The sequence below is a fragment of the Sander vitreus genome, chromosome 24 (genome assembly GCF_031162955.1).
Source record: "Sander vitreus isolate 19-12246 chromosome 24, sanVit1, whole genome shotgun sequence".
In the NCBI taxonomy this organism is placed as follows: domain Eukaryota; kingdom Metazoa; phylum Chordata; class Actinopteri; order Perciformes; family Percidae; genus Sander; species Sander vitreus.
Window position 1 is genome coordinate 10773744 of NC_135878.1, and position 26699 is coordinate 10800442.

At 41.5% G+C, this 26699-nt stretch overlaps 1 protein-coding gene and 1 non-coding gene across 2 annotated transcripts in view; one reads left to right on the forward strand and one right to left on the reverse strand.

Annotated features, from left to right (window-relative positions):
* Nucleotides 1–880: 880 nt before the first annotated feature.
* Nucleotides 881–26699, forward strand: part of LOC144513089 (cilia- and flagella-associated protein 47-like) — a 70913-nt gene continuing 45094 nt past the window's right edge. Inside the window, exons 1-33 of the mRNA XM_078244161.1 lie at nt 881–1024; nt 1514–1671; nt 1991–2106; nt 3577–3715; nt 3843–3927; nt 4096–4236; nt 4545–4714; nt 5047–5153; nt 5351–5580; nt 5671–5875; nt 6185–6413; nt 6686–6838; nt 6951–7149; nt 7282–7369; nt 7554–7770; nt 7864–8108; nt 8322–8452; nt 10898–11020; nt 11159–11290; nt 11423–11500; nt 12825–12972; nt 14113–14192; nt 14937–15135; nt 15348–15433; nt 15691–15907; nt 17445–17670; nt 18336–18453; nt 19045–19172; nt 22347–22447; nt 25163–25285; nt 25475–25700; nt 25819–25890; nt 26364–26501. Coding sequence (XP_078100287.1) covers nt 881–1024; nt 1514–1671; nt 1991–2106; nt 3577–3715; nt 3843–3927; nt 4096–4236; nt 4545–4714; nt 5047–5153; nt 5351–5580; nt 5671–5875; nt 6185–6413; nt 6686–6838; nt 6951–7149; nt 7282–7369; nt 7554–7770; nt 7864–8108; nt 8322–8452; nt 10898–11020; nt 11159–11290; nt 11423–11500; nt 12825–12972; nt 14113–14192; nt 14937–15135; nt 15348–15433; nt 15691–15907; nt 17445–17670; nt 18336–18453; nt 19045–19172; nt 22347–22447; nt 25163–25285; nt 25475–25700; nt 25819–25890; nt 26364–26501 — 4952 coding nt within the window. The remainder of the gene's footprint in view (nt 1025–1513; nt 1672–1990; nt 2107–3576; nt 3716–3842; nt 3928–4095; nt 4237–4544; nt 4715–5046; nt 5154–5350; nt 5581–5670; nt 5876–6184; nt 6414–6685; nt 6839–6950; nt 7150–7281; nt 7370–7553; nt 7771–7863; nt 8109–8321; nt 8453–10897; nt 11021–11158; nt 11291–11422; nt 11501–12824; nt 12973–14112; nt 14193–14936; nt 15136–15347; nt 15434–15690; nt 15908–17444; nt 17671–18335; nt 18454–19044; nt 19173–22346; nt 22448–25162; nt 25286–25474; nt 25701–25818; nt 25891–26363; nt 26502–26699) is intronic.
* On the reverse strand, nt 4902–4973 carry trnad-guc (transfer RNA aspartic acid (anticodon GUC)). The gene has a single exon. It is a non-coding gene; the product is annotated as a tRNA-Asp (tRNA).

The window sequence follows — 26699 nt, forward strand, 5'->3', positions numbered from 1 at the left end:
TTAATACCCAGTTATATTATTGTAACATGCTATATAATGAAGAAAGACAATCTTTTTTTCTTGTGAAATAAATTACATCAACTCTATTGATCATTTAACATTTGTACAAATGTTTGTTCAAATTAACTTAAGCTTGAATTATGGATATATGTTAATGATTTGCTGTGTTGTACAACGTGCTGATGTTGAGTTGAAAGTGAAAGGAATTTAATATTAATTATGTGTATTTAGATCTCTTTATTGTCATATTTGCAGTAGGCTACCACAAATATTATGAGCAGTGTACTAACATACTTAGTATATGGCAAGAGATTTCAGATTGATTTAACTATCCATTTAGCAAATCATTATGTTACACCCCTATGGTTACACCAAATAGAATGATAATGAGATCTCATTCTATTTCAATGGTTACAGCACCATTATACTCAATTGAAAAAACGGTGAGATATAAGCGGAGATAATCTGAGAAATGACTTCTTTTTAGAAAACATCTCAACTTTTTGAATAATGATCATATGTATTGACATTTATGGTATGAAGAACATTAGGCTACATTCCTCCGAAATATACAAGATACTTTGGGTCTGTATAAAGTTTTACTGTTCAGTGTCAACAGTTGCACCGTCCACCTGGACTGCCCGAGGTTATAAAACGAGCGCAGCTACGGACTCGTCGCCTAGAAACCACCTGAGCTTTTAACTTCTGTTTAGTCTCTGACATTTGGGTAGCAACAGTTAAGTTGACTATCGGTATGCGAGCCAGCAAGTCGACAAAATTGCGCGATAATTATTTTATATATAATGAGAAGAAGAATATATTTGTGGCGTCTGTAAGTCAGTAACGTTAACGTTAGTTACCCTAAAGTCATAACGTTGTAATGGCTGGAAGTTGTGTTCGAGTTGACCCACCATTTGTCGAGTTCAGCGATGTTAAAGTCGGGGAGGTTTACAAGACTACAGTCACGGCAACAAACGTTGGAAAAGCTTTGAAGAAAATTTTGATTGAAAAGCCCGCGCTAAAGGTAAATTAAACTCAGGTGTTTTTCTATCAACAACAAGCTATACGAAAAAAATAAATAAATTACATAACGTTAACATTAGCAAATTAAGAATTTGGCGTTAACGCAACGTTAGCGGCTAATACCTCGTGCAAGAATTTAGCTAGCTAGCTAAAGTACCGTTAATAACTTAGCTAGCTATCTAACGTTAGCCAACTTTAATTACTCTAAATAACGTCTTAGTCATTGTTGGCTTGATGGGCTTGCTTGATGCGACCACGTCCAATAATACCAACAAGTCCAATATTCTTATCTATCTTCCATCCATCCATCCTTTTTATTTTTTTTATTGGTCAATGTTTTAAGAGAGTAGCTAACATTAAAGTTAGTGTGTTGTATCTAACGTTAACTGCGCTAAGTTTTCCCTACATTAACTCTCTGTCATATCTGTGTATACTATTTGATCTATGCCCTTTTTTTCTCTTCTTCTTTTCTTTTTCTTTTGTCATGCAGTTGTTCAAGTTCACAGCATCTAGCTCAGCCAAGGTGGTGGCTCCTGGTCTGTCTGTAAGTGGCTTGCTGGAGTTTACTCCAGAGGAAGAAGAGGAGGTCAGAGACTGCCTTCTGATTCACATAGATGATGTAGAGACCATCAAAATCCCACTGCTGGGGTACGCAGGCTAGCCATATGATATTAACATAACATACCCAATGGCGTAAAAAAGTAGATATGTTTTAATCACTTTGATCGTATGACATTGAATCTTTTTTTTCTTGTCTGTGTTGTTGTGTTTGCATGTTTTTGTACTGATATGGACCTGTGTGTCTGAGATAAAGTTGAATTGATTTAGAACTAAACACACTGCCTGTGACATTTTTTGATACGTGGTACACACATACATCACAGACAGACTGTATATAAAGATATATAACATCTCCACAAATCTTTTGGCAATTAAACTTTCTGTCTTTCTTTCTATGCTTCTCTAGGTTTCCCAGGGCTTGTTCCTTCATAATGGACTCAGTACTAGACTTTGGCTGTATTGCTGCAAGCAGTCAGGTGATCAGCAAACATCAACATATAACCAATCAGGGATCAGCACCAGGTAAATCAAGCATGAATGAATCTTAAGTTGTTCACGTGGATGACATATTCATATTCCAAAACCACAGACTCCATGACCAATCAAATTTAAGCATTAGCTGTTACTGTAAGGGATACCTATTATCAGAATGACAATGCATTTCCTCTTTTGACTTAATCAGATACCTTATCCCTTCCCCTTTTTCATTTAAAGCACACATTTTCAATATTATAAAAACAAATAAGGAATAGTTTATCTGTAATGATGAATATACTTCCATTCCCTTATGAAGACATTATGTCTGACAGCAAATGCATGGTGGACTGCATAAGAAAGAAATCATGTAACACTGTTAGGCAACATTACGTTATACTAAAAAGGGAATCGTAGTCCTCTGTTGAATTATACCAGCTTTCCTTCTACAGTAGAACAGGTAGAGTAAAGTGTTACTTATTCAGGCAGAGGTTAATCCTCCATGGGGAGTGTGCAACTGATGTGCTGTTAATGTCAACTTTTTTTTTTAATTTGCTAAATACCTTGCCAGTGATAAACCGTTGTTTGAGGAAGTAGGCTTGATTTGTTAACTTATGAATTCTTATGAATTTCTAGTCATAGTTCCATTATCTTTATTGTGACTATAATTGCCACACCATAATTGTATAATTATAATAATTATATATATAATATATATAATTATAATAATATAATTGCACCAGCAGACAACCGCCCACCAAGGGCCTGGTTCTGACAGAGGTTTCTCCCTAAAAGGAAGTTTTCCTTACCACTCAAGATTTATGCCTAAAAGGGAGTTTTTCCTCGCCACTGTCGTACTAAATGCTTGCTCTTGTGGGAATTATTTAGCCTGGGAAAACCCTGACGAACTTCTGGCAAATTTGAGATTTGCTCTGCAAGTCAGTCTGGCCAAGAGGCCTTTCAAGCCCATTTCCAATTTTTCCAAATTGAGGCATAAATCACAACCGTTGAGGCGGGCTTTACACGGTGACGATAGCGCAGCGACGGCAAGCAGCTTTTTGTTTACATTCAACATAACGGCCACCGAAGGTCAGCAACCCGTTGATGCCGCTATAGCTGCTACGTCACCCGATCCAGAGCGTTGGTCTGATTGGTTGAAGGACTGCCCAATTGCGCCCAGAGGCATTTGAGCGGCGTCCTTTGGAAATGGGCTGTGAATGAAGCTTGCTCAGACCCACTCTGTTACAACTGAGAAGGGGCTGGTGTCAACCAGGCTAGGAATTGTTGGGTCTTTGTAAATTATAGAGTGTGGTCTAGACCTACTCTATCTGTAAAGTGTCTCGAGATAACTCTTGTTATGATTTGATACTATAAATAAAATTGAATTGAATTGTCTCAAGTGAAGGTATCTGTCCTCTGTTTTAAACCTTTACTAGGATATTATGCAGCAGTTGGGACTATACTAAATTCACTCTATGAGAATACTTGTGTATGTATTTCTGTGTGTGTGCATTGAAGGTGTGTTCCAGGTAGAGTACAATGGAGACCCCTCAGTCAGACTCTCACCCTGCAGTGGAGTCATAGCAGCTGGCGCCACCCAGTGGCTGAAAGTGGAACTGTGCACAGACAGACCCAGACAGATTGATGAGAAGGCTCTGTAAGAAAGACTTTACAACAGCAGATTGGGCACTAAATGCTCAGTGTCATATTTAAGGTTATATATTTTTATATCACTACTGAGTTGTGCACACTCATACCTGAACCCCACCCTCCTTTTGTCCCAGGTTGAAACTTCAGAATCACTCTCCTGTAGTTCTCAGTATAAGGGCTGAGGTAGTGGACCAGTGCCTTGAGGTTTTTGACCTGCAGGTAATTCAGTGGTCCAAGTGGAATTCATATAGTACTTAATGGTGATACTTAATTGATCCTTGAAATTCACTTTCATCTTTATTCCTTCCCTCCTCAAACTGGTATTCATGTAAATATGCTTGTGTCTATTTCTGTAGCTGAACAAAACATAACTGTGCTGTTTCACAGGGGGCTCCACTGTCCTGTCTGTGGTTTGGACCTGTATACTTAGGGACGTCCCGTGTGGAGAATGTGGTTCTGAGGAACAATGCGCCCCAGGCATGTAACTGGGTCTGCCTGCTCCAGGATACTGCTGCTGGGACTGAGGTGGTGAGTGATGCCCTCAGGCAAAGTAGTCATAGCTGCCAATCTGCACAGCTGCTATGCAGATAAGCATGGTTGTGTTTAAGCAAGGAAATGTTTAGGTACATATAGGTTGATTGTAAGTAAAAACATAGCTGTTAAAGTTATTAGTTTGGGAGGTGGACAAGTAGCGATAGCTATAGACTGGTTACTGGTTGAGTAGGAGGGGTAAACAGGAAAGAAAGCTAGGTTGGCAGCTTGATTGGAACATGGGTTGGAGGCCAGTTGCACTGAACTGAAAATGAAACAAGGCCTTTACTGTGATGGCTGTCTAGGGAACAGACCTCCAGAAGACCACAGACGCCGCCCTGCTGGAACGAATGGAGAGGTGCAGGCCAGCCACCCAAGACGTCTCTCGGGTCTTGGTGTCTGTCCCCAAACAGGGTCGACTGGGACCATATGGCAAAACCACTGTGGCAGTTTGCTTTAGCCCCATCTGCAAGAGGTAAATTGTCTCTGAATGTTCCTGAAACATACCCAATGGCGTAAAAAATACACTAATGTTTTATAAAATAATTGTATGGTAAAATGTCCTATGTAAACAATAATGTCAAATGAGGGGAGAGGAGGGCCAGAGAGGGGGTGAAGTAAATGTATTACCATCATCAGGGAGGGGGAAAGAAAAGGTATTACTCCCCGTCGGGGAATTGAACCCCGGTCTCCCGCGTGACAGGCGGGGATACTCACCACTATACTAACGAGGAGGATGTAGGAATGTGTTGGGACCGGAGTTTAACTTTACCACTATAAAAAAAACAAAAAAACACTCTCTTTCAGTACAAGTGAAGAGAAGAAGCGCAATTACTCAGCCAGCCGACAAGACTACTGTCTTTTCCTGCTGTTTGAGTCATTGGGAAGCAGATATGGCTTCACTCACCATAATGGTACTCACAACACACACACACTCATGTCGCATTGTATAATAAAATCCAGTCCAACACAAGTGCTCAGAGGACTGTTTTTAAGCCAGTAATTCAGTTCATATAACTTAATGAGCACATTATTCATTGATTAATAAACCAATAATTAAAGATAGATCACACTGATATTTTGATTTAATTATTTTTCTTTGTGTCTTTAGGTAACAGCAGTGTGGAGCTAGCAGTGACAGGCTCTGGACTGCCTGTGTCTCTGGTGCCTAGTCCCTCTCAAAGATTTGATTTCCTCACCTGTGTGACAGGCCAACGTGTGGACCAGCTGTGTGTGCTGCAGAACCTTTGCCCTCAACTTCCTGTCAACTTCCGCTTCCGCAAGTTGGCGCATTTCAGCACCAAGCCCTCCACTGGCACAATTGCTCCTGGGCAATGCCAGGTAAGACTCGTGATTGAGTCAGTTATTTATTTTTAATTCCAAGCGAAGCGGCTAATGTGGGAACTTTCTTCTCTCTTTTGCATTCCTCAGGATATAGTTTTGTCTTTCACTGCACGGCAGCAAGGGAGCTTCCAGGTGTGTCAGAAGCTAGATGTCTTAGGTCATGCTGTGAGGGGTGGCAACACAGCTGAAGATGTTATTGGACTTGAGCTTTACAGCTTCCACACCATCACTCTACACCTGTCTGCTGTCTGCTGCAGTGCGACCACACACCCCATGCCTAAACTAAATCCTGGTGAATATTGAAGGATAAATCTCATGAAAAGACCATAACCAACAATGTCTTTCAATACTTTGACTTCCCTACCCTGTCTAAGCTGGTTTCTGCTGCATACAAAGCTTTATAAAACAGTTCACAAAAAATGCTCAGAAATTCAGTCAACCGATTCGTAACGTTAGAACCAGGCCATCGGCCGAATGTTGGTCCGTCTAAACTGATGCAGGGGTCCGTGTATCAATGTAGCCATATCTGTGATAATACAACTGGATGCCCCTAATGATTTCATAACACGTACCTGTCCTGCTCTTATTGGCTGCTTCACAGGCATCACTCCCGCAGTGACCAATCCAACCGGATTACTGCCTCACGTTCGGTCCAGTGAACTGGCTCGCTGTCGTGGGATGGTGCGTGCTGCCGTCCTCAGCGCCGACAAAACACAACTCCACGAACATCGTAGGGAGAAGAGTCAGAACACAGAGGTGGAGGAGTTCCTGGCTTTTCCTAATGACCGAGCCACAAGCATCAGGCCTCCCTCTGCACAAAGACAGTACAGGTAGAGGTTAAAGAAACACACTCTTTCACAGTGCTAGTGCAGATTAATAGCCAATTTGTCAACTTAAATGGGTTTGAAACAATCAAAGACAACAAATCGTATTTATTGTTAAAAACACTGACAAACCAAATAGCATTTAGCTTGTTTAAACAGAATAATAAGTTGAAATGTTGTCTCTGTGGTTTTGTAATTCTATATTTTAAATGTGCTAATTGCTACAACAACAAATTGTAACTTTGTTACTGAAGGATTCCTGTCTTTATCGTGTTCAGGACCATCTTCACTGGTGTACAACGCTATCGCTATGTGGACACAAACTATGCTTTCACTGAGGAAGAGGAGGAGCAGAGACAGTGTCATCGACAGATTTACACAGACTTCATCGAACAGCTCAGACAAACGCGCCTGCAGAAGATCAAGGAGAGGTAGGCTTTCACAGCAATTTTCTGATTGCTGACATAAAGGCCCATCTCAAGCTTTTTTGTCATACAGTTGGACAGTAAACAGTGTAGCTGGACCTTTGTTTTTGGTTGTTAGACAGCAGGAGAAGGTGGAGGACGATGTGGAAATTGGGATTGTACCGTCTCAAGGGCTTGTTCCACCTACACTCCGCATCAGTGACCTGGAGAGCAGTAAGATCATAAAGACCAAGCCAAAATACGGCTATGCTTCATCACCAGCCAAACGTAGCTGCCCCCAAGACATGACATCCATCACCAAGCAGGTTAACAGTCAGGTCAGATCAAAAGTGGTCAAAAGAATGGTAACAGATCAGTTAACTGTTACACAGAGTGGAATTTCAATGTCAATTTCAGGGGAAAGCTTCCTTTTTTTTCAGCTGTCTCTTGATATCTTGCATTCTCTCTAGGTAATGAGTGCACTTCCCTCTACCAGCCAGGAGGTGGCAGAATGCAACAGGACTCTGACAGCTCAGGAGCTCTACCAAGTTGTCATAGGTTAGAAAGTAAATTCAGAAGTGCTACAGCCACTGTTTCTAATAATAGTGTGTGTGTACAAGCTGTATAATAAGTATTAGTGTGTTTTTGTGTGTTGTTCTCATGTTAAGCAATACCTAAGTGAAGATGAATGTTTTTGAATATTGTAAAATGGTAAAACAAAATCTCACTATGTCCTCATTAGGACCATTGTCAGTGGACTTTGGCGAGGTGTGTGTGCAGTCAGTGTGTGTTCAGAAGCTGGAGCTGATCAATCATCTGTCAGTGTTCGTCTGGGTGCAGCTGGAGGTGGACTGCCCTGAGCTGCAGGGCTCCTCACCCCTCTCCCACATCCTGCCACCCCACTCCCTCAACACCCTAACACTGACTTTCCAAAGCAACAAGCTGGGTCACTTCTACAGGTTGGTGTAGGAAGCAGCTCAACGCTACCTTTTATTACATTTAAATCAATTATTGCAGTTCAAGTGCAATATAAACATACTTCTTTCCTCCAGACCTGTATCCTACTCTGTAAACCAGCAACACCCTGGTCAGATACTGGTCCAGGCCCAGGTCGTCCCCTTGGCTCTGGAGCTGTCCAACACCCTGCTGGTGCTTCGCCCCACCCACACTCTGCTTGCCCAGTCAGGATACAGGAGCTCAGTTACCCTTCGAAACCAGCGTAACCACGCTGCAGTATTCACATGGAGACCAGTCGTCACAGAGAGCGGAATCCTGTTCTCCATTCGACCAGCTACAGGTGCTAAAAGTGCAGCTCAATTTTAGTTTCCCAGGGTGTGAGTACTTTGGTTAGCATTTTCAAAGCCTTCAAACATCAGGAATGTCACTTCACATCTTCTCCCTCCCTGTTGTGTGTTTGTCTTTAAGGAGCTTTATTTTGAATGAGCATTTTTAATTAATAGATATGCCCATTTGAATTAGGGCTAATACAACAAATCTACCCCCTCCACAGGTACAGTAGAGCCATACAGGGAATTGGACTGTGAGGTAGTGTGGCATCCCTCCTTCTCCTCCCCTCCAGAAGGAGACTTTGACCTCTGTGTCCACGAGGGCAACAAACAACGCCTGCACTGTGTTGCTAAGGTCTGGCCCTAGAATAATGAAAATTACTTACTACTACTTTTGCTTTGGCCAGTTGGGGATGGGTTGGGGGTATGTGAGATTTGGTCATCAGAGAGTTGATCGATGATCTCCGTTTACATCTTTGCCATCCAGCAGCCAAAACTGCACTATTACAGTGTTTCTGCTAGAAAAAATTGGTGACAGTCATTTTACTGGTCAAATGGGAAAAGATCCAGTCAAACATTTTCTGTTCTGTGTGCTTAAAAACAATTGATAGGTAGGCTATATAAAGAACAATATCATCAATGGATGTAGATTTATACTATATATATATATATATATATATATATATATATATATATATATATATATATATATATATATATATATATATATATGGACTACTTGCTACAGGCAGAGAGGCAAAAAATTAAATCAATACACATGATGTGCTGATCTGAATTAAAATAGTCCTATTTTCCATTTGCTAGGCAGAGGAAATAAAACAATACAAACTGCAGTACAAACAAAGTGGCTCGTAAAATTATAAAGTGCCGACTTGAATCAAAATAATTCTAAACAAGTGTCTTTTTGCAACTCACGATGCGCATAACCTCCGCCTTACCCAAGGCGACTTAGCTGCACTTTTTGATGCGGTTCTGCAGGGAGAAGCCTCTCTTTGCTGGCACACTGCGGACGGGAATTACGCAAGCTAGCTTGGCCATTTTGACACACTCCGGATAGATTTCACCTTAATCCCAATAGTAATAATACTAATAATACATTTATTTTATATAAGCGCTTATAAACTAAAAGGCACTTTACAAGGTAAAAACAAAGAAAAACAATAGCAAGATCAGTATAAAAATCAATCAATAACAACTAGAGATAAATATTAAGCAAAACAGCATAGAAACAAATGGAAACAGCTAAGTTGGTTACAGGTTAAAAGCAGCTTTGAACAGATGAGTTTTGAGTGTGGTTTTGAAGTGAGCATTTGATATGGAGTGTGTGTGTGTCTGTGTGTCTGTGTGTTAGCCCCTGCCCTCTGCCAGGTTTGGTGGTGAGTCCATAATAAGCACCTCGCAGGCTGTTGAGAAAGTCATGCCTCCGTAACCGCGCAGGGTTGTCATCATATACGGCATCTCGATGTACGTTTGTGGCATTAACGTTAATGACAAGGGCTGTAGCTGTAGCTGGTGTCGACTCGCTAGCAAGTTCTTGGCTTAATTTATGTTAGAGCGGCTGCTGCTTGGTTTTAATAAAGTAATTCTCAATACTTCCCCGTTTTGTCATGGCTTGGACTTTGACTTTCCCGCTTGCTTGCTGCCGTTTGTAGTTTGTAAATACACGGTAGTCAACTCCTGCGTTCAATCAGAGTGAGAACGCGATATGTAGTTTTTTCCTTTATTGCATACGCTACAGTCATTTTTAAAAATGAAAAAAACATGATTGTTCATTGTTTTAATAAAACAAAAGATATGAAAATCACTGTAGCCTATTTTAACACAATTCAAATTGTGCAGAGGCAATTATTTCCAGCGGTCAAGACAGTAAGAATTTTCGATCTTCATCATTTTTTTCCGGTCAATGACCGTTAATTACCGGACAACGGAAACTCAGTGGTATAGGGTTGCAGCCGGTTGTTAAAAAATCATTCATTTATAGGCTCAGTATGTTCCCAACCTTCATATTTTTATCAAAATGTAAATGATTTGTAGTCTGTTCCTTCACGGAGAAGAATGGCTTTGGTCAGCTTGGATTCATCAAGTTTTCATAGCAGTAATGAGGTATCAAGACATCCATATACACTTTTCAATTCATTCCTGCAACATTGTAAACAATCCAATTCTTAAACAACTATAGGGGATATGCCTTGCAACATAAATGATTTTTGTCACCTTGAGATGGCTCAAGACAGCTATAATTAAGGTTAATAGCAAAAAAAGATTTCAACAATCCAAAACTGTGATAAATGAAAGGAAATAAATTATCAAATAGAAAGAGCCTTTGTTGGCTCATTCTTTGTCATATGAGGCCAAATCCATCAAAGAGGCATATATATCGATTTCTCCTCTGACAGCGGCCTTAGTAGTCCAGAACACAATTCAGCAACAAGAAGTGTTATGTTTTACGGTAAGTAAGGCTTGGGACTTTCATGTATTCTTCAATAGAAAAACACTCAATAGAAAAACACTCTCCCGCTTGTACTACTCGCTGTTCTGTTATCATCATCGTTACTATTGCTCTCTTCAATGATTCATACACCTGCTCCAATACATGTGCTCTGGGGACTGTCAAAAGTCATTTTGTAAAATGTGTGAAATCAGTGACTAGAGTAGATTTAGACAAAGCAGGTTAAGGGAGAGTGGGTAAACTACAAATGTAGAATACAGAACACTATGTATTGAATATCACAGAAAAATGATATATAACATTAAAAGAACTTTTCCTTTTCCCTCTCAGTTTGGGTCCACCAGTGTCCTGCTGGCAGACAAACAGGTCACATTTGGATCAGTGCCTCTCAAGATGCCTTCTATGAGAACTGCAGTCTTACACAACATTGGAAAGAACCATGCCTACTACCAGGTGCCCCCCCCCCCCCGCACCACCACACACACACACACACACACACACACACACACACACACACACACACACACACACACACACACAGATACTTAGAAAAATAGCCAGTCTCTCTCTGTCTGTGTTTGTTTGTGGCAGGTGCTAGATGTGTGCCCTCTGCCAGGTTTGGTGGTGAGTCCTTCTGAGGGCGTGGTGCCAAGTGGGGGGCAGGTAGCGCTCAAGATTGACTTTAACCCCGACTCTGTCATCAAGTTTGACACCAGAGTAGAGGTGAGAGAGAGATAGAAAAACCAGGAGCGAGAGTACTCTTTGTGTGTGTGTGTGTGTGTGTGTGTGTGTGTGTGTGTGTGTGTGTGTGTGTGTGTGTGTGAGCAATGTACAATAAACGTGTGTGTATTACAGATAGCTCTGAGGAACATGAAGTCCATTGAGCTCAGAGTGGGTGGATCAGTGGAGCCTCCAAGTGTAGACATCAGTGTGGTGAGTTTCTGTGTGTGTGTGTATGTGTGTTTTGAGCAAAAGACATTTTAAAGTCTAAAACATAAAAAATGCTGATCAGCTTTTACGAGTCTCGCATTGCCAGACCTATCTCCACAGCGCTGCGGAGGAAGGTCTGGCAACAGGAGCATACACTCCTGGATAGAGGAAGAAATGGTCAGGGGTCGTTTGCATTTCTTGAAAACCAATCACAATGGTTTTGGGCAGCACTAAGCTCCGGAAGCAGCCACCATGGCTCTGCAAAATAGGAAGGAACTGGTTTTGGTGGAACATTTGCACCCCGCAAAAGAAAACGCCACATACAATATTAAATGAAGTTAACTGTTCACACGATACAGTAATGTGAGCTATATAAATTAGCTGGATACATGATTGATGGTAATTTGCTCTTACCAGTGTATTTTGTTGATAGCAATCAGTCCCAAAACGTCCCAGTTAGAGAGTAAATGCCGTAAACATATTCTTCCTAAAACTTGCCATTTTCAGGGTGTAACGTTAACTTGGTAGCTCAGAGGTTGCGGTTGCTGCTCCTCAATGCAACCGGAGTTTACGTAAACACAAAGAAGCAGAAGGTGAGGGACATCCGGCGGAACTTCCAGCGTGAACCGTCGTCGATCCAGACTGAGCTTTTACTAATTAAGATGAATCTGTGTCAATGGGAGGTTGTTCAACTAAAGTTATTTATTTAAGATTCAGGATTTCCAAGTGCAAAAATACACTTTGTTCACTGCTTCCGTTCTCTGGAACAGTGTTCCAGGATCTCTGAAGCAACAGGCGACTGAAAAGGGTCTTAAACTTTAGCTAAATAAATCGTTAAATATCCAATCATAAATCAGTTTTGTTTGTTTGATTGTATTATTTTGCATGTTGTTTTTAACCTGTAATGTCTGGCTTGAAGGATAGGAATAGGAAATATTAGATTTAAAGCCCCTTTCACATAACTAAAGGACACTTTACATAAATTAAACATTATTGGTGTATGCCCGTGGCTTTATTGGGAAACCCAGTTAGAATTACAGTATATTAATCCAAGCAAGACATGACAAATGTATGGATTAGGGTCTCTGCTTTGGAGTTAGGAAACGATGGAGTCTGGAGGTGCTCTTCAAGTGGAAGAAGGCAGATTTGATCTTGCACACATAACTATGAGCTCTGTTTTGTGAATGCTGAAATGAAAGTTAAGTTTTGATGTCATCCATTTTTTGGCGTAAAGGCAGTTCTTTTTGATTTACCAGATGTGTTCTGCAGCATTGTCCAGAAGACATTAACTCAATACTTATGCTGATTTATCCCTCCCTCTTTTCAGTCCCATTTCCAGTTTTACGGGGTCCATGCTGGTTCTCAGCGAGCGATACCGTTCACTCTGGCGAACCACTCGTCAGCCGCAGCCAGGGTTACCTTCGACCTGGCAGAACACACAGACTTCTCTGTAAACCTCCCTCAGCCCTCAGCAAGTACGTATTTACGCACACAATGCAGCATATCACACAGTATGGCAGAGGTTCTCAAACTTATTACTCAAAGGTCTGAATCAGATTTTTTTCAAGCTCAGAAGTCCGAAATGATTGGCAATAACAAAATAACATTTAATCAACTCACTTATAAGCAACAAACATTCAAGTTTTCTTTTTAAAAACCTTTAATAAAGTTTTATGCAATACAAGTTTATAAATACAGTACATGTTTTATTATATATATAAAAAAAATAAACATGTGCAAACCAGTGCATAATGTGCAAAATATAATAAAGTTCATCAAGTGCATGAAGTCCAAGATCTTTTATTAAGTGCTGTGAGTTATAAGTTCAGTTTATTCCATGGAAGGAGCTGGTCTTTGTCCATCGTTCTCCTCCTCCAGAGGTCAGCGAGCACCTGCTTGCACACAGTGTCACTGTCTATTACAGTCTGTTGTAAAACCATTGAACATCTGGTCTTCCACAGTTTAAATCAAACATGCAGATGATCAGCTGCATCAGTTATTTATGTTTCCCAGACATTACATCTCTCCGGATACACTACATCACAGATTTATAACACAGATCGAAACTTACCCCATACACTTACCCAGACTTCTTTATCGCTGTAGCAGTCCATTAGAAGATGCTGCTGTCTCACAGTTTTCCTGGTCAACTTTTGTACCGGTACCCAATGGTACCTTTTTTTGGTAGCCTACTCTATCTCTCTGTAATAACAAAAAAATGATTTCAGTTGTAAAATAAGTCCAAACCTATTTGTCCTGTTTACATTTTGGGGGTGTTATTGTATTCATAACCCAAGGTGTAGGCTGGGTCTGGATTGACTTGCCGATTGACCTGCCGCTTTGGTCTGGATGTGGACCTTGGTCCGGACTTTAAAAAGTCCTGGTGTATAGGTGGATAATATGTCCTAAAAAAAAACAAAAGAAGGACATAGTGTTATTGTTTTATTATTAAAATTATTGTATGTGTGGGCTGTGACTAGAATAAAAGATGGGAATATGTGAAATTAAATGTGATTTGTGTGTGAAATACACAGCACATTGCCTTGTGTTTGTCTTGAGTTTTAGGCTGTGTGCTTTTGTTTTTGTGATTGTTCCTGTGCATTTTGAAGGAGCAGAGAAGGAGCCAGGTGTGAGTGTTGTGGAGGTCCAGGGTAACCAGACAGTGGACTGTTCCCTTGTCTTCTCCCCCACCCAGGTGAGATTTTGACCACATGTCTCACAGTGGATACAGTATCACGAAGATTGAGTAAACCATGCTCAAATGCACATTTAGCTTCTGTGAATTGACTGTTCTTTAAACCCCTCCTCGAAACAGCGACTGTCCAATCATAGTTTAGCGACCGTTACTAGGCATAGCAGGTTAGCTACGATAGTTAGCATGTCCAGGTAACTAGCTTACTACCTTCAGCAGTAACCGAGAGTTAAAAAACGGCTAGCACTTCCACTGTGTAATATATCCCTACTGTGTTAAAGCCAGGAAGTCCAGGTTTCTATCAGTTTAGGCTAGCTAACCCTAACCCTAAGAGGTTTTTGTCCAGGCCAAACGTGTTATCTGAGATAGTGTTGGCACAATGCCTTCCCCATTATTATTCATCTATAATAAGCCATGTGAAATATGTGTTTCTTAGTCTGTGTTATTTACTGCTGCTGTTGAAGCTGCTGGTACACATACAATTTTGTTTATGTGCCGCACAGAGTCGTTGATTCAAGTTGTCATAATTTAACGTGCAGAATTGAAATGGAGTGGAAATCATGCCCAACTGGCACTAAAGCTTGACAGGCATAGCAACTGTAACTAATGGGGGCAGGGTTTAGCGAATGGCCCATTACAGATCTTGCTCCCTCTCATCTTAAAGCTTTAAAATGTTTGTTTGTAAAAGTGATCCATTAAAATATTAAGGAAGTAGAGATGGACAGTCAAGGAAATGTTTCCCTGCAGGCAGCCAGTTATGACTTTGACCTGCCATTGATGGTCAATGGAGTGAGATGGCCCACTGCTTCTCCGTCTCCTTTTCTCACTCCACCCTCCTCCTCCATCTCCTCCTCGCTGTCAGCTGGCAGCAGGAAGCATGTCGTCAAGCTTCTTCCCCAGTTTGTCACCATGGCGACACAACGGTCACAGCGCATACAGGCCACAGGTGGGGTCATCAATGTGGAGTTAGAGTTGTTTGTGTATTGGTGAGTGATGTCTAGTTTAAAAATGATTCACTATATACCTTCTGCTGGAGTGAAACTTAAATCACAGCTGAAATACTTTGTATGTGTACTCAACAAATGTCATATGTGGCACTATGTTCACATAGCTAAATGTAATGTTTTTCTTTCCTTGCTGTTGTTAAAATGTTTTTAGTGCTGTGCGCCCCACTGGAAATGTCCCCCACTAGCCTAGAGTTCCATGTGGAGCCCCTGGCACCCCAGTCTGATGCTTACACTAAGGTATCAACAAGGGGCTATCCACAGCTTATCATTTTCTTGCTTCCATTCCCACATTTTCCCCTTTTTTCAAGCTTACCCTCAACTTTCTTACTCCAACTCCTAATTTTTACTTGTACCTGTCATCTTGTAGTATGTACCATCCTACTGAATATCTGATACCACATTCTGACAAATAAAATGATTGCTTTTTATCTTCTGTGCTTCTGCTGTTTTTTTTCTTTCCCCATTCTCTCTTTCCCTCCTCTCTCCCTCCGCAGACAGTGGAGCTGAAGGCAGCGTGTGAAGAGAGTGTGTTTTGGCGTAGTAGTGTCAAGAAACATGTAAACTGGTGGTTTGACTGCAGAGCAATAGCGGTACCAACAGAGCACAGAAAAGAGGGGGAGCTATGTATGGTGTCTCCATCCTCAGGCAGTCTGGGGCCTGGGCAGTCCATCTGCTTGACGGTCAGCTTCAGCCCTGAGGATATCACAACTGGTGAGAAATGATTTGAAACACAAACACATTATGATCTCTCACTGCTTTCCCCTCTCTCACATACACACAGTCATGTCAGTGTACATTTAATTTTACTCAGATCACACCATCACAAATGTATCACAATTGACCCCTTTCTCCTCCACACACACACACACACACACACACACATCTGGAGGGAAACTAGATAATGTACAACATATGTCATAGCTTAATAGAGTGTAACATCCCTCAAAATATACTTCCACATGGGGCAAAACTAAGATAAAGTAAAACATAACTAAATATAGATTTAAATAACTCTGTTAAAGAATGTTCTTGTGCAGCATAGACCATTAAATCATGGGGGCCTTAATAATCTGTAGTGATGGACCATAAATAAGGAATTATGTTTCATCCTGGGAACCAGCCTCTTGCTGTCTCTTGCTTCCACAATGCTTAATCTTGGCAATCTGATAGCTACCACAAAACAGGTTGGTGGTTCTTTTTTATTTTTGTCCAATAGTTTTAGAAAGAGTGCATTACTTTTTCAACCTAAACCCAGAGTATACCCTCTCTGCCACTGCGTAGTGTTGTTGTTGTTTTTTGGAGGCACACATCATTCACAGGGGTTATGTGTAGGACTGGGTATTGTCAAGCACCTCACGATTCCATTTGATTTTGATAGCATTTGATATAGATTCAATACGATTTGATTTTGATTCAATACTTCACATGAAATCAAAATGTATACACGTAGGTGACTGAAATACCCAGGCTGTTTCATAAGAGTACCTTCTGATGTTTGTCATATAATATTATGTGCATTATTGGCATGGTTTAGAACAAATTGAACTCAAAACTTATTTCACCATTGCATTATTCTTTATTAAGCAAAGAATGAACCATTCACAGTACTGCATGCTGTGCTAATGCGTTGAAATAAAATGTAAAGTGCATACACACTGAAATGCAAATGTGTGCCATAGCTGAACTTGCAGCACAATGTAAACAATGCACACCTCTCTAGGGCTGGACCGAATATTTGACTATTCAAGTATTTGTTTGTTGGATAGTTAGGCCTACTCGGTTTTCAATTTTAGGATTAATATTATACGTTTTTTTTCTTAAATACCGTAATAACAAAATCCCCCCAAAAATATGCCTGTAATTAAACCAAAAGATACGTGTTGCAGCGCAGAGTTTCCATTTGAGCTCAGTGTGTTTGCGTTTTGCTGTCTTTCTCTCCTCTCCTTTGAAATATTGAGTTATAACCGACCAGTCTGATGGGTGTAGAGATCTGTGGGGTTATACTGCAGCAGCCTGGTTTTGGTCAGGCGAAGGTAAATGATATTCTGATATTGATAGTTTTAACAACTATTAATTTCAGAATTTTCTAAATTGGTATTCAATTGGGTAAACGTATATTGCAATGCATTGACTAATCAGTTTTTTTAACCAGCCCTAGTTATGTGGGTTATGAACCTAGCTTGATGCAACATTATTAATTCACCTTTGGTCTGCAATGGCTGACCTATGTGTAAATATTTTCTCCTAGGCTCTGGCAGAGTGACCAAACTGTCCCTACCTCTTTACCTTGGAGAAGAGGGAGGGGAGGGGTTGGGAGGAGAGGAGGTACATCAACCTTACAGAGAGTTGTCCATCACTATTATCCTACAGCTTCCCTGTATCACCATCCACCCCCCTCAAATCCTCCTTACACCAGTACCCCTGGGAAGCAATGCATCTGCCACATTCACCCTGCTGGCCTTAGGGTATCCTAGGTTGGTTTATATACACCCGAGGCCAAAAACTGATCCAGTAACTGTTACATTTTATGACTGCCTCACTTTTGATTATTTGAATCATGACACACGGACAGCTGCTTTGTGATCACAGTTGTAGTCTCCAGCTTTTTGGGTAAGCTGAACAGGGTTAAAATAACATTGATGGAATTTTTTTGTATTTACATTTTTCTTAACTTGTGCCAATTTACCTGCTGTGTTGAGCCATTGGAGCTAAATTAATGCAGAGGAAACACTGCCACACACATTAACTGACTAGTATTCATTTCAGTGGGATTTTTATCAATCAGACCAGGACTCATTAACTGGCAAATCTGCATTCATGTTGGATTTAGCTTACATTGTAAGCCAACTAGCTAATCCACGTTCCTCTGTGGTTTGCATTGTTTAGATTTCAGAGTGGAAAGCAAGCTGGTGGCACTATTACAGTTCTGGCAGCATTTTCTGACCTAAATCCCTGTGACTGAACTCAGCAACATAGTGCATCTTTTCAAGAAAACATATCTGGGGCACTGTTTACATGCTACATATCTACATTAAACAATAACATTGAGATATATTGAGAAGGTTGCCTATAATATTGCATGGGAGCAAAAAGTGGAACATTGTTTTTTTACATATGCACTGTCTGTCCACCTTTGCAGTGGAACTATGGTATCAACTGAAGTGGATGAGGTGGAACTGGAGGATGGGACAAAGACACAGCCTGTTTCTATCATCTTTCCAGAGGGTAACAACATCCCTGCCCAAAACCAGGATCAGGTACAGGCCTGTACTCAGAGCAGTTTACACTATTATGAAAAAGTCATGAACCATCTTACCAAAAATGGATGTTATTCTTGTTACCAGAGTTATGTGTCATGTGGTCAAAAAATATTTGTTTTATTGGTGATTTATGGTATCAGAAATGTTTCCTCCCCGCCAAGAAGATATTATTTGGTGGGGTAAAAGTCACACCTCTACAACTAAAATTAGTGAATGCAATTCATCCTATGAAGGTATTCTATTATGGATGAGCAAGCAGTTTAACATTCTACTCTAAATGTTATTGGTTTACTCCCAAAGTTGCTCTCTTAAAGCTATAGAGCGCGACTATTTTATATTAATTAACGTCTGTTACATTCAAGTCATTGCCAAATGAGTTGATACAAAGCTAATTAGGGCTATCAGCTCCACACAACTCTCTGTATTTCTCAGTATGGCTATGTTTACAAAATGTAGTCCGGCGACGTTCGCACACAGCAGCTCGAGTGATGCGTTTTACGTCACCACTGAGAAAGGCTGGCACTTCAACAGAAACTCTGTCATGATCTGTGGAATTATCCCACTTTCCTACTTTATCTGCCACCCTAGAGACTTCCAGTAGGCATTCAGAACCAGAAGGCCAAGGTGACCTCTCTAATCTGCAGTGTGTCCTTCTGCTCTGCCATCCCTTTGTCCCTCTGCACAAGCATAACCTTCACTGACCACCTCCACAACAGGTAAATGGTTATTCTAAAACACCACCCCTCTTTTCTTGTATCTTTGTCTTTTTGGTTACTCTCTTCCTTCATCCCACTCTCAAATAAGGTTGGAAAAAATATCAATATGGCAATATATCGTTGTCCTTCTTTGTGCGACATGAGAATCGATAGGCTAGCGCCAAATATTGATCCATCCATCCATCCATCTTCGTCCGCTTATCCGGGGTCAGGTCGCAGGGGCAGCAGCTCCAGCAGGGGACCCCAAACTTCCCTTTCCTGAGCCACATTAACCAGCTCCGACTGGGGGATCCCGAGGCGTTCCCATCCCAGGTTGGAGATATAATCCCTCCACCATAGTCCTGGGTCTTCCCCGAGGCCTCCTCCCAGCTGGACGTGCCTGGAACACCTCCCTAGGGAGGCGCCCAGGGGGCATCCTTACCAGCTTTCAGCATTTCTGGACGGATCTCATCAATCCCCGGGGTTTTGCCACTGTGGAGTTGTTTGACTACCTCAGTGACTTCCACCTGGGAAATTGATGACAATCCCCCCTCATCCTCCAGCTCTGCATCTAACATAGAGGGCATATTAGTTGGATTTAGGAGTTCCTCAAAGTGCTCCTTCCACCGCCCTATTACCTCCTCAGTTGAGGTCAACAACATCCCATCGTTACTGTACACAGCTTGGATGGTTCTCCGTTTCCCCCTCCTAAGGTGGCGAATGGTTTTCCAGAAGCACCTTGGTGCCGACCGAAAATCCATCTCCATGTCTTCTCCGAACTTCTCCCACACCCGCTGCTTTGCCTCTTTCACGGCAGAAGCTGCAGCCCTTTGGTCCCCTGCAACTGCCTCTGGAGTCCTCTGGGATAACATATCCCGGAAAGACTCCTTCTTCAGTCGGACGGCTTCCCTGAACAGCAGTGTCCACCACGGTGTTCGTGGGTTGCCGCCCCTTGAGGCTAGAGATGGTCCGATACCATTTTTTGCTTCCGATTCTGATACCTGAACTTGGGTATCGGCTGATACCGAGTACCGATCCGATACCAGTGTGTCATATATTTTATTATGTTTTAACAACTGTATACTACTGTCCCTGTATGAATGTGATATTATTTCTATCTTTGTTGTCGGTCTGGCTCAGGTTAAACTCTTTGTGAAACATGAACAAACTCAAACAATGAACGCCCCAGAACTTTCTTTTATTATGCAGTTTGACAGTCAGTTATAATGGAAAAATAACATAAATAAACTACTTTAACATAGATTTTCTTTAGGGCTTTATTACGTGGTATCGGATCGGTGCATAAACTACAGTACTTCCCGATACCAGCGTTTTAGGCAGTATCGGAGCTGATACCGATACTGGTACTGGTATCGGAGCATCTCTACTAGAGGCACCTAAGACCTTAAGACAACAGCTCCCCGCCGAAGCTTCAGCAATGGAAACTTTGAACATTGTCCAGTCGAGTTCAATGCCCCCAGCCTCCACAGAGATGCACGAAAAGCTCCGCCGGAGGTGTGAGTTGAAAGTCTGTCCAGAGTCTTCCACCACCCCCTGACCCAACTCACCACCAGATGGTGATCGGTTGACAGCTCCACCCCTCTCTTCACCCGAGTGTCCAAAACATACGGTCTCAGATCAGATGAAACAATTATCAAATTGATCATTGACCTTCGGCCTAGGGTGCTCTGGTACCAAGTACACTTATGAGCATCCCTATGTTCGAACATGGTGTTCGTTATAGACAATCCATGACTAACGCAGAAGTCCAACAACAAACAACCACTCGTGTTCAGATCAGGAAGGCCGTTCCTCCCAATCACGCCTCTCCATGTGTCTCCATCATTGCCCACGTGCGCGCTGAAGTCCCCCATGCAGGACTCCATTCAAGGACTCCAAGAAGGCCAAATACTCCGAGCCCTTGTTTGGTGCATATGCACAAACAACAGTCAGAGTTTTCCCCCCCACAACCCGTAGGCATAGGGAGGCGACCCTCTCGTCCACCGGGGTAAACTCCAACGTAGTGGCGCTGAGCCGGGGGCTTGTGAGTATCCCAACACCCGCCCGGCGCCTCACACCCTGAGCAAGAAAAGAGTCCAACCCATATCCAGGAGTATGGTTCCAGAACCGAGACTGTGCGTAGAGGTAAGCCCCACCAGATCTAATTGGTAGCGCTCCACTTCCCGCACAAGTTCCAGCTCCTTCCCCCACAGAGAGCTGACATTCCACGTCCCCAGAGCCAGCCTCCGCCGCCCGGGTCTGGTCCGTCGAGGCCCCTGACCTTCACTGCCAGACTTGTGGCAGCGCACCCGCTCCAGCGGTTCCTCCCACAGGTGGTGGGCCCATGGGAGGGAGAGGGAGGTGCCACGTTGCTTTTTCGGGCTGTGCCTGGCCGGGCTCCGTGGCCATAGCTTGCTGACGAGCCCTACATCTGGGCCTGTCTCCAGATGCTCCAGGGTAACTTCATCTCTTCCTCGATGACTCATAGGGGTTTTTGAACCATTCTTTGTCTGGCCCCTCACCTGAGACCACTTTGCCATGGGAGACCCTACCAGGAGCACCAAGCTCCAGACAACACAGCCCTCAGGTTCATAGGGACACACAAACCTCTCCACCACGCCAAATATTGATATTTTAATTAATAAAAAAAAAGGCGCTCTAAATAGATTTCACTGCTTCCAGCATAGTTACCTCATCCTTGAGGTGGCACTCAACACAATAATGAGGGAAACTTGAACATCAGTTAACTAGCTGAAGAGGGAGAGGTTTTCAACGGGATAGCGGACAGCAGTTTGAGGAAAATAACAGATGCCCCAGCCACGTTTAAGTCCAAAGTCTGGACCCATAGTTGCTCTATAGTTCTGTAATTTTATTTTACAGACTGAAATACTCGTGCTGCAGAATTGTGCTGTTTTCTAACAGCTTGGACTTGCAGTCAGTAAAGAGAGACAACCAGCACTTAACCTCACACAGGCATTTTTGTCCATTTTACTCTTACTTCTTTCTGTTCTATTCTTCCTCCCTCCATTAGACTCAACACACTGAACACAATGTTGGTTTGGTCTTAAACCAATTTGTTAACAAATTGTTATTAAATTTGTTAACAATAATGAAAATAGAGAATATCAAGCATTATCCTTGATTCAATCCACTAACTTGACTTATTTCTGTTTTTTTCTTTGTCTCTGCCACAAGGTTTAAGGTTAAGTTGTGTGCTATTGCTGACAACTGTCTGTTGACAGTCTGGCCCTACATGGCCCTGCACCGCTCCAAGCAACAGATAGTTCTCAAGACTGGTACTGTATACATACATAACACGCATCCATGACACAATGTGCCTATATGGAGCATGGGTAGACTGAAGGACCAGAACTCATGAAAGTTTTGAAGAGCTGTAGGGCATTGGTGGAATGAGCTCATCATTTGTCACTTTACCTCTAAACCATCACTTTATCTTTATCTTTATACACTTTACTTAAGAACAGTTTGCACCTCTGTGTATATATATATATATATATATATATATATACATACACACACACTACTGGTCAAAAGTTTGGGGTCACTTAGAAATGTCCATTCTACTCCATTCCAGACAGAAAACCAGCTGAGATCAGTTACATTGCTTTTTTAATCAGGGCAGCAGTTTTCAGATTACATTATGTGCTTACATAATTGCAAAAGGGTTCTTGACTGTTGTAGACAGAAGTAGCTGAAGAAACGCTTGAAATTCCATGCTTTTTGGTCTAAACGTCATACCCAAATTAAAAGTGGGGTGTGCCTGATATCATTGGAAAGGTAACACTCTCAAGTTTTTGTTACAAGTGTCAGGGTGATTCTAGGCTTAGAATACACTGCTGTAAACACATCTGACAGGTGACAGACAACACAGGGCATTAGCCACATGTCTCAGCTTACTACAGAAAAAATCCAGAAGCCAAAAGACTTAAACTCAAGACTTTTTTTTAATTTCCATTTGAAAAGTGCAAAGAAAAAAGCCAAAAAACTACAAAATACAACACTTATCAAATACACAAACACACCCACATCAATCACCTTTCCAATGATATCAGGCACACCCCAGAGTGTCAAAGTATATGGGAGCTGTGCCACTTTTAATTTGGGTATGACATTTAGACCAAAAAGCATGGATTTCAAGCGTTTCTTCAGCCACTTCTGTCTACAACAGTCAAGAACCCTTTTGCAATTATGTAAGAACATAATGTAATCTGAAAACTGCTGCCCTGATTAAAAAAGCAATGTAACTGATCTCAGCTGGTATTCTGTCTGGAATGGAGTGGAATGGACATTCCTAAGTGACCCCAAACTTTTGACCGGTTGTGTGTGTGTGTGTGTGTGTGTGTGTGTATGTGTGTGTGTGTGTGTGTATATATATATATATTTTTTTTTTCATTATGCGTATTACTACATTCCTTTTTATATTCAGTCTTATTATCTTACAATACTGTCTACACAAAGCATTTTAATTTTATAATTATATTCATTCATATTTTATTGTTTATGTTTAAGCCCTATATCTTAACTTGCACTATTTTTTTCTTCCGTCTTAGATTCAGATTTTGCTTTTACTTGTGTTAACGTTTTTTTAACTTTTCCTTTTATTTTGTTATTTAATGAGCATTGTTGGAGGTGGAGAAGATTTTCATTTTACTGTTATTGTTGTGCATATAACAAACCTTGTACCTGTCAGTGAGTCCTAGAGCTGTAAAGGAAAGCATTCTTGCCACATAAATAATTTCACATGCCACCCAAGTAGCTTCAAAATCCAAACTGTGTAAAGGATTATCTGGATTTCTGGAATTTCCAACTTGAAAACACTGCTTTGGACTAGGCAAAGCATAAACACAACTGACTGTAAGCATGCAAGCTATGACTTCCTTTCTGCTATTCATTCTTGTTAATAATGGTGTGAAAAAAACTATCCAACTCACCAGTTTTGATAGTACAGCACAGCACATGCCCATAACAGAGACCACTGCCGGATATCAAAACTCGGTTCAACACACTTCAGCTGTTGTTACGAGCGATGGATATTTCAAGGCTTTTAAGAAACTGTCTGGAAGGGTTTTCCCTGCCATTATATGACTCAGGCGCAGCAAGGGTGCTGTAATTTAGCAATACGATGTTCAAGTCCTGCAAAAACAGTACATAATATCGCAGATGACAGCGAATCATCTATCAATCATTCCGTTAGAATGTCGGAACTGGTTGCGCATTGATAAGCACCGATGAAACGATGTTTATTACACTAATTGAGTGCCAAATAGCTAGGTATTTAGCAAATAAATACAACAAAACGTTGATTATGTGAAATTGCATAGTTTTAAGTCAAAAACCTAAAACGTTTCTTGAGTTACCCTCCACAAACATGAAAAAGCTGAATATTGATCCCTATGTGTGGTGCTAGAGAGGTAGAATGATTGCTTCTTGCAAGTTCCACCAGTTAAACAAACAAAAAGCAATATAATATATGAGGGCGGTATATGATCGCTCACGATATTTCATAGCTGCAAACTTGTCACCAATTGAATAAAAGATATGGCGCCAAAAAATATGATGCCCGCTTATGTTGTGACCCAAAGGGGTCCATGCTCCAACTGGGCAAATCACAGACACACCTGCACTTGATGCAAGTTTTTAACTGAGCCACATAATGTTACCTTGTCCAAACTGATTTAACTTTAGCTTTGTTTGTCACTGGGGCAAAAAAATAAAAGCTGTGTGTGGCAAAGCAGGATGCAAGCAGTTCGCTTCTGTAGGCGGTGTAGCCAACAGCCTATGAAGCACATCAAGACACCTTCACTTGTTGTTTGTCATGTCCTACACACTGACTGTGTCTTGTCACATGGTAATTCTCCGGAAGAACAGCGGTTATAGCCCATTCGCTTCCCGGATCAGCACATTATGCCATTGTACCCTGACTATGCCATGATTATTTATTCAACATTTTTTCCTTGCATTTGATTGGTTTATATGTGACTGCCATTTAGGGGCCACAGCTGTTGAAGCGATACTTCAGAGCTATCACACACCAAGTCCTGCCTCTGTTCCGACTTCATCATCCTTGTCATCGTTTGATCACAACAGCTCAACAAACAAGAACTCAGCCTCAGGTCAGAAAAGTTAAATGTACTATGTAATGGTATTTTTTTTGTAATTGTTTGAGTGTATCTATTAATTTGTGTGTATGCCTGAGCAGCATTGTGTGTGTGTGTGTGTGTGTGTGTGTGTGTGTGTGTGTGTGTGTGTGTGTGTGTGTGTGTGTGTGTGTGTGTGTGTGTGTGTGTGTGTGTCCTCGTCAGGCTCCTTTCCAGACAGTGACAGTGTGAGCGGTCAGGCCAGCAGGAATACAGACAACTCTCCTAACAGAGACAGCCCAACCAATCTTGGCGCCCCAGAATTCCCTTCTGCCAACTCAGAGGAAGGACTTTATTACCAGAATGTATTATCGGCTGTGGAGAGATGGTTTAGTCTTTTTGGGTGGCCAAGTGGACCACACCCTATCTCTGTGCCACACACGCTCAGAAGGTATATCCAAGAGATTTCCCAATAATTTAGCTGAGGAGCCACATTTGGAGACTGATTAATGTTAAATGACTTTTAGGGACTTCTTCTATTATAATATACACTTCCTCTCTCCCTCCAGAGTTGTGTCCAAAATTGTAATGAATCATTCCAGTGGACGGACTTTTCGAGTTAGTCAAAATAAAGACTCCAGGTGAGTATATGCCTTTTTTTAGTACACACTCTTTGAGCAAAAATATAAAAATGTGTTGTGGTACAGTGCCTTAAGCAGTCTCAAATGAGTCATCCTTATGCTGAAAAGTAGTGAAGGTTGACATAGCTAACATCATGACAAAATAACAGAACTGGATGTGTAAGTCTACTTAGTTTAATCAAAAACCATAATGAAACTAGATAACTGAAAGGGATTAAAAGTGTGCACCTTGAAAGCAGGTTCTGTCTGCTGAATACTGCTTTTATGTGGAGATCTCAAGAATAAACAAAGGCTTATAAAAGACCATTTGAAATGGCAGTGGGCACTCTACTCTGGTTTGTAGTCATTATTGATTATTATAGAGTTAAAATTGTAGATGATACTGAAATTGAAACACCGATGGGAATTTATTTTGTATCAGTTGACATTGATCTGGCTTCAGATGCAAAGGATATAACTATTGTATTGTCCAGGTCTGTGGTGGATATGCTTCATCACCTGACTGGCAAACAGATTCCCGGTATTCCTCTGTGTCAGACGTTTTCCATTGATATAGACCAGCGCACCAATCAGCTGCTACAACAGCATGAAGCTATGTTGACTTTTCTCAGGTAGGCCTTACACACACAAATACCATGCTGCTGACATTGTTTGTTTGATTCCTGACTAAGGCCCCTTTCAGACATGCATTTTGTTACTTACATTTGACGGCAATTTTACATGTTGGTTTATTGTTTGAATAAGTGAGTTGTTGAGTCACTTTTATGTACAAGTCAATACTGCAATCTCACAAGGTCAGACCTAGTAAC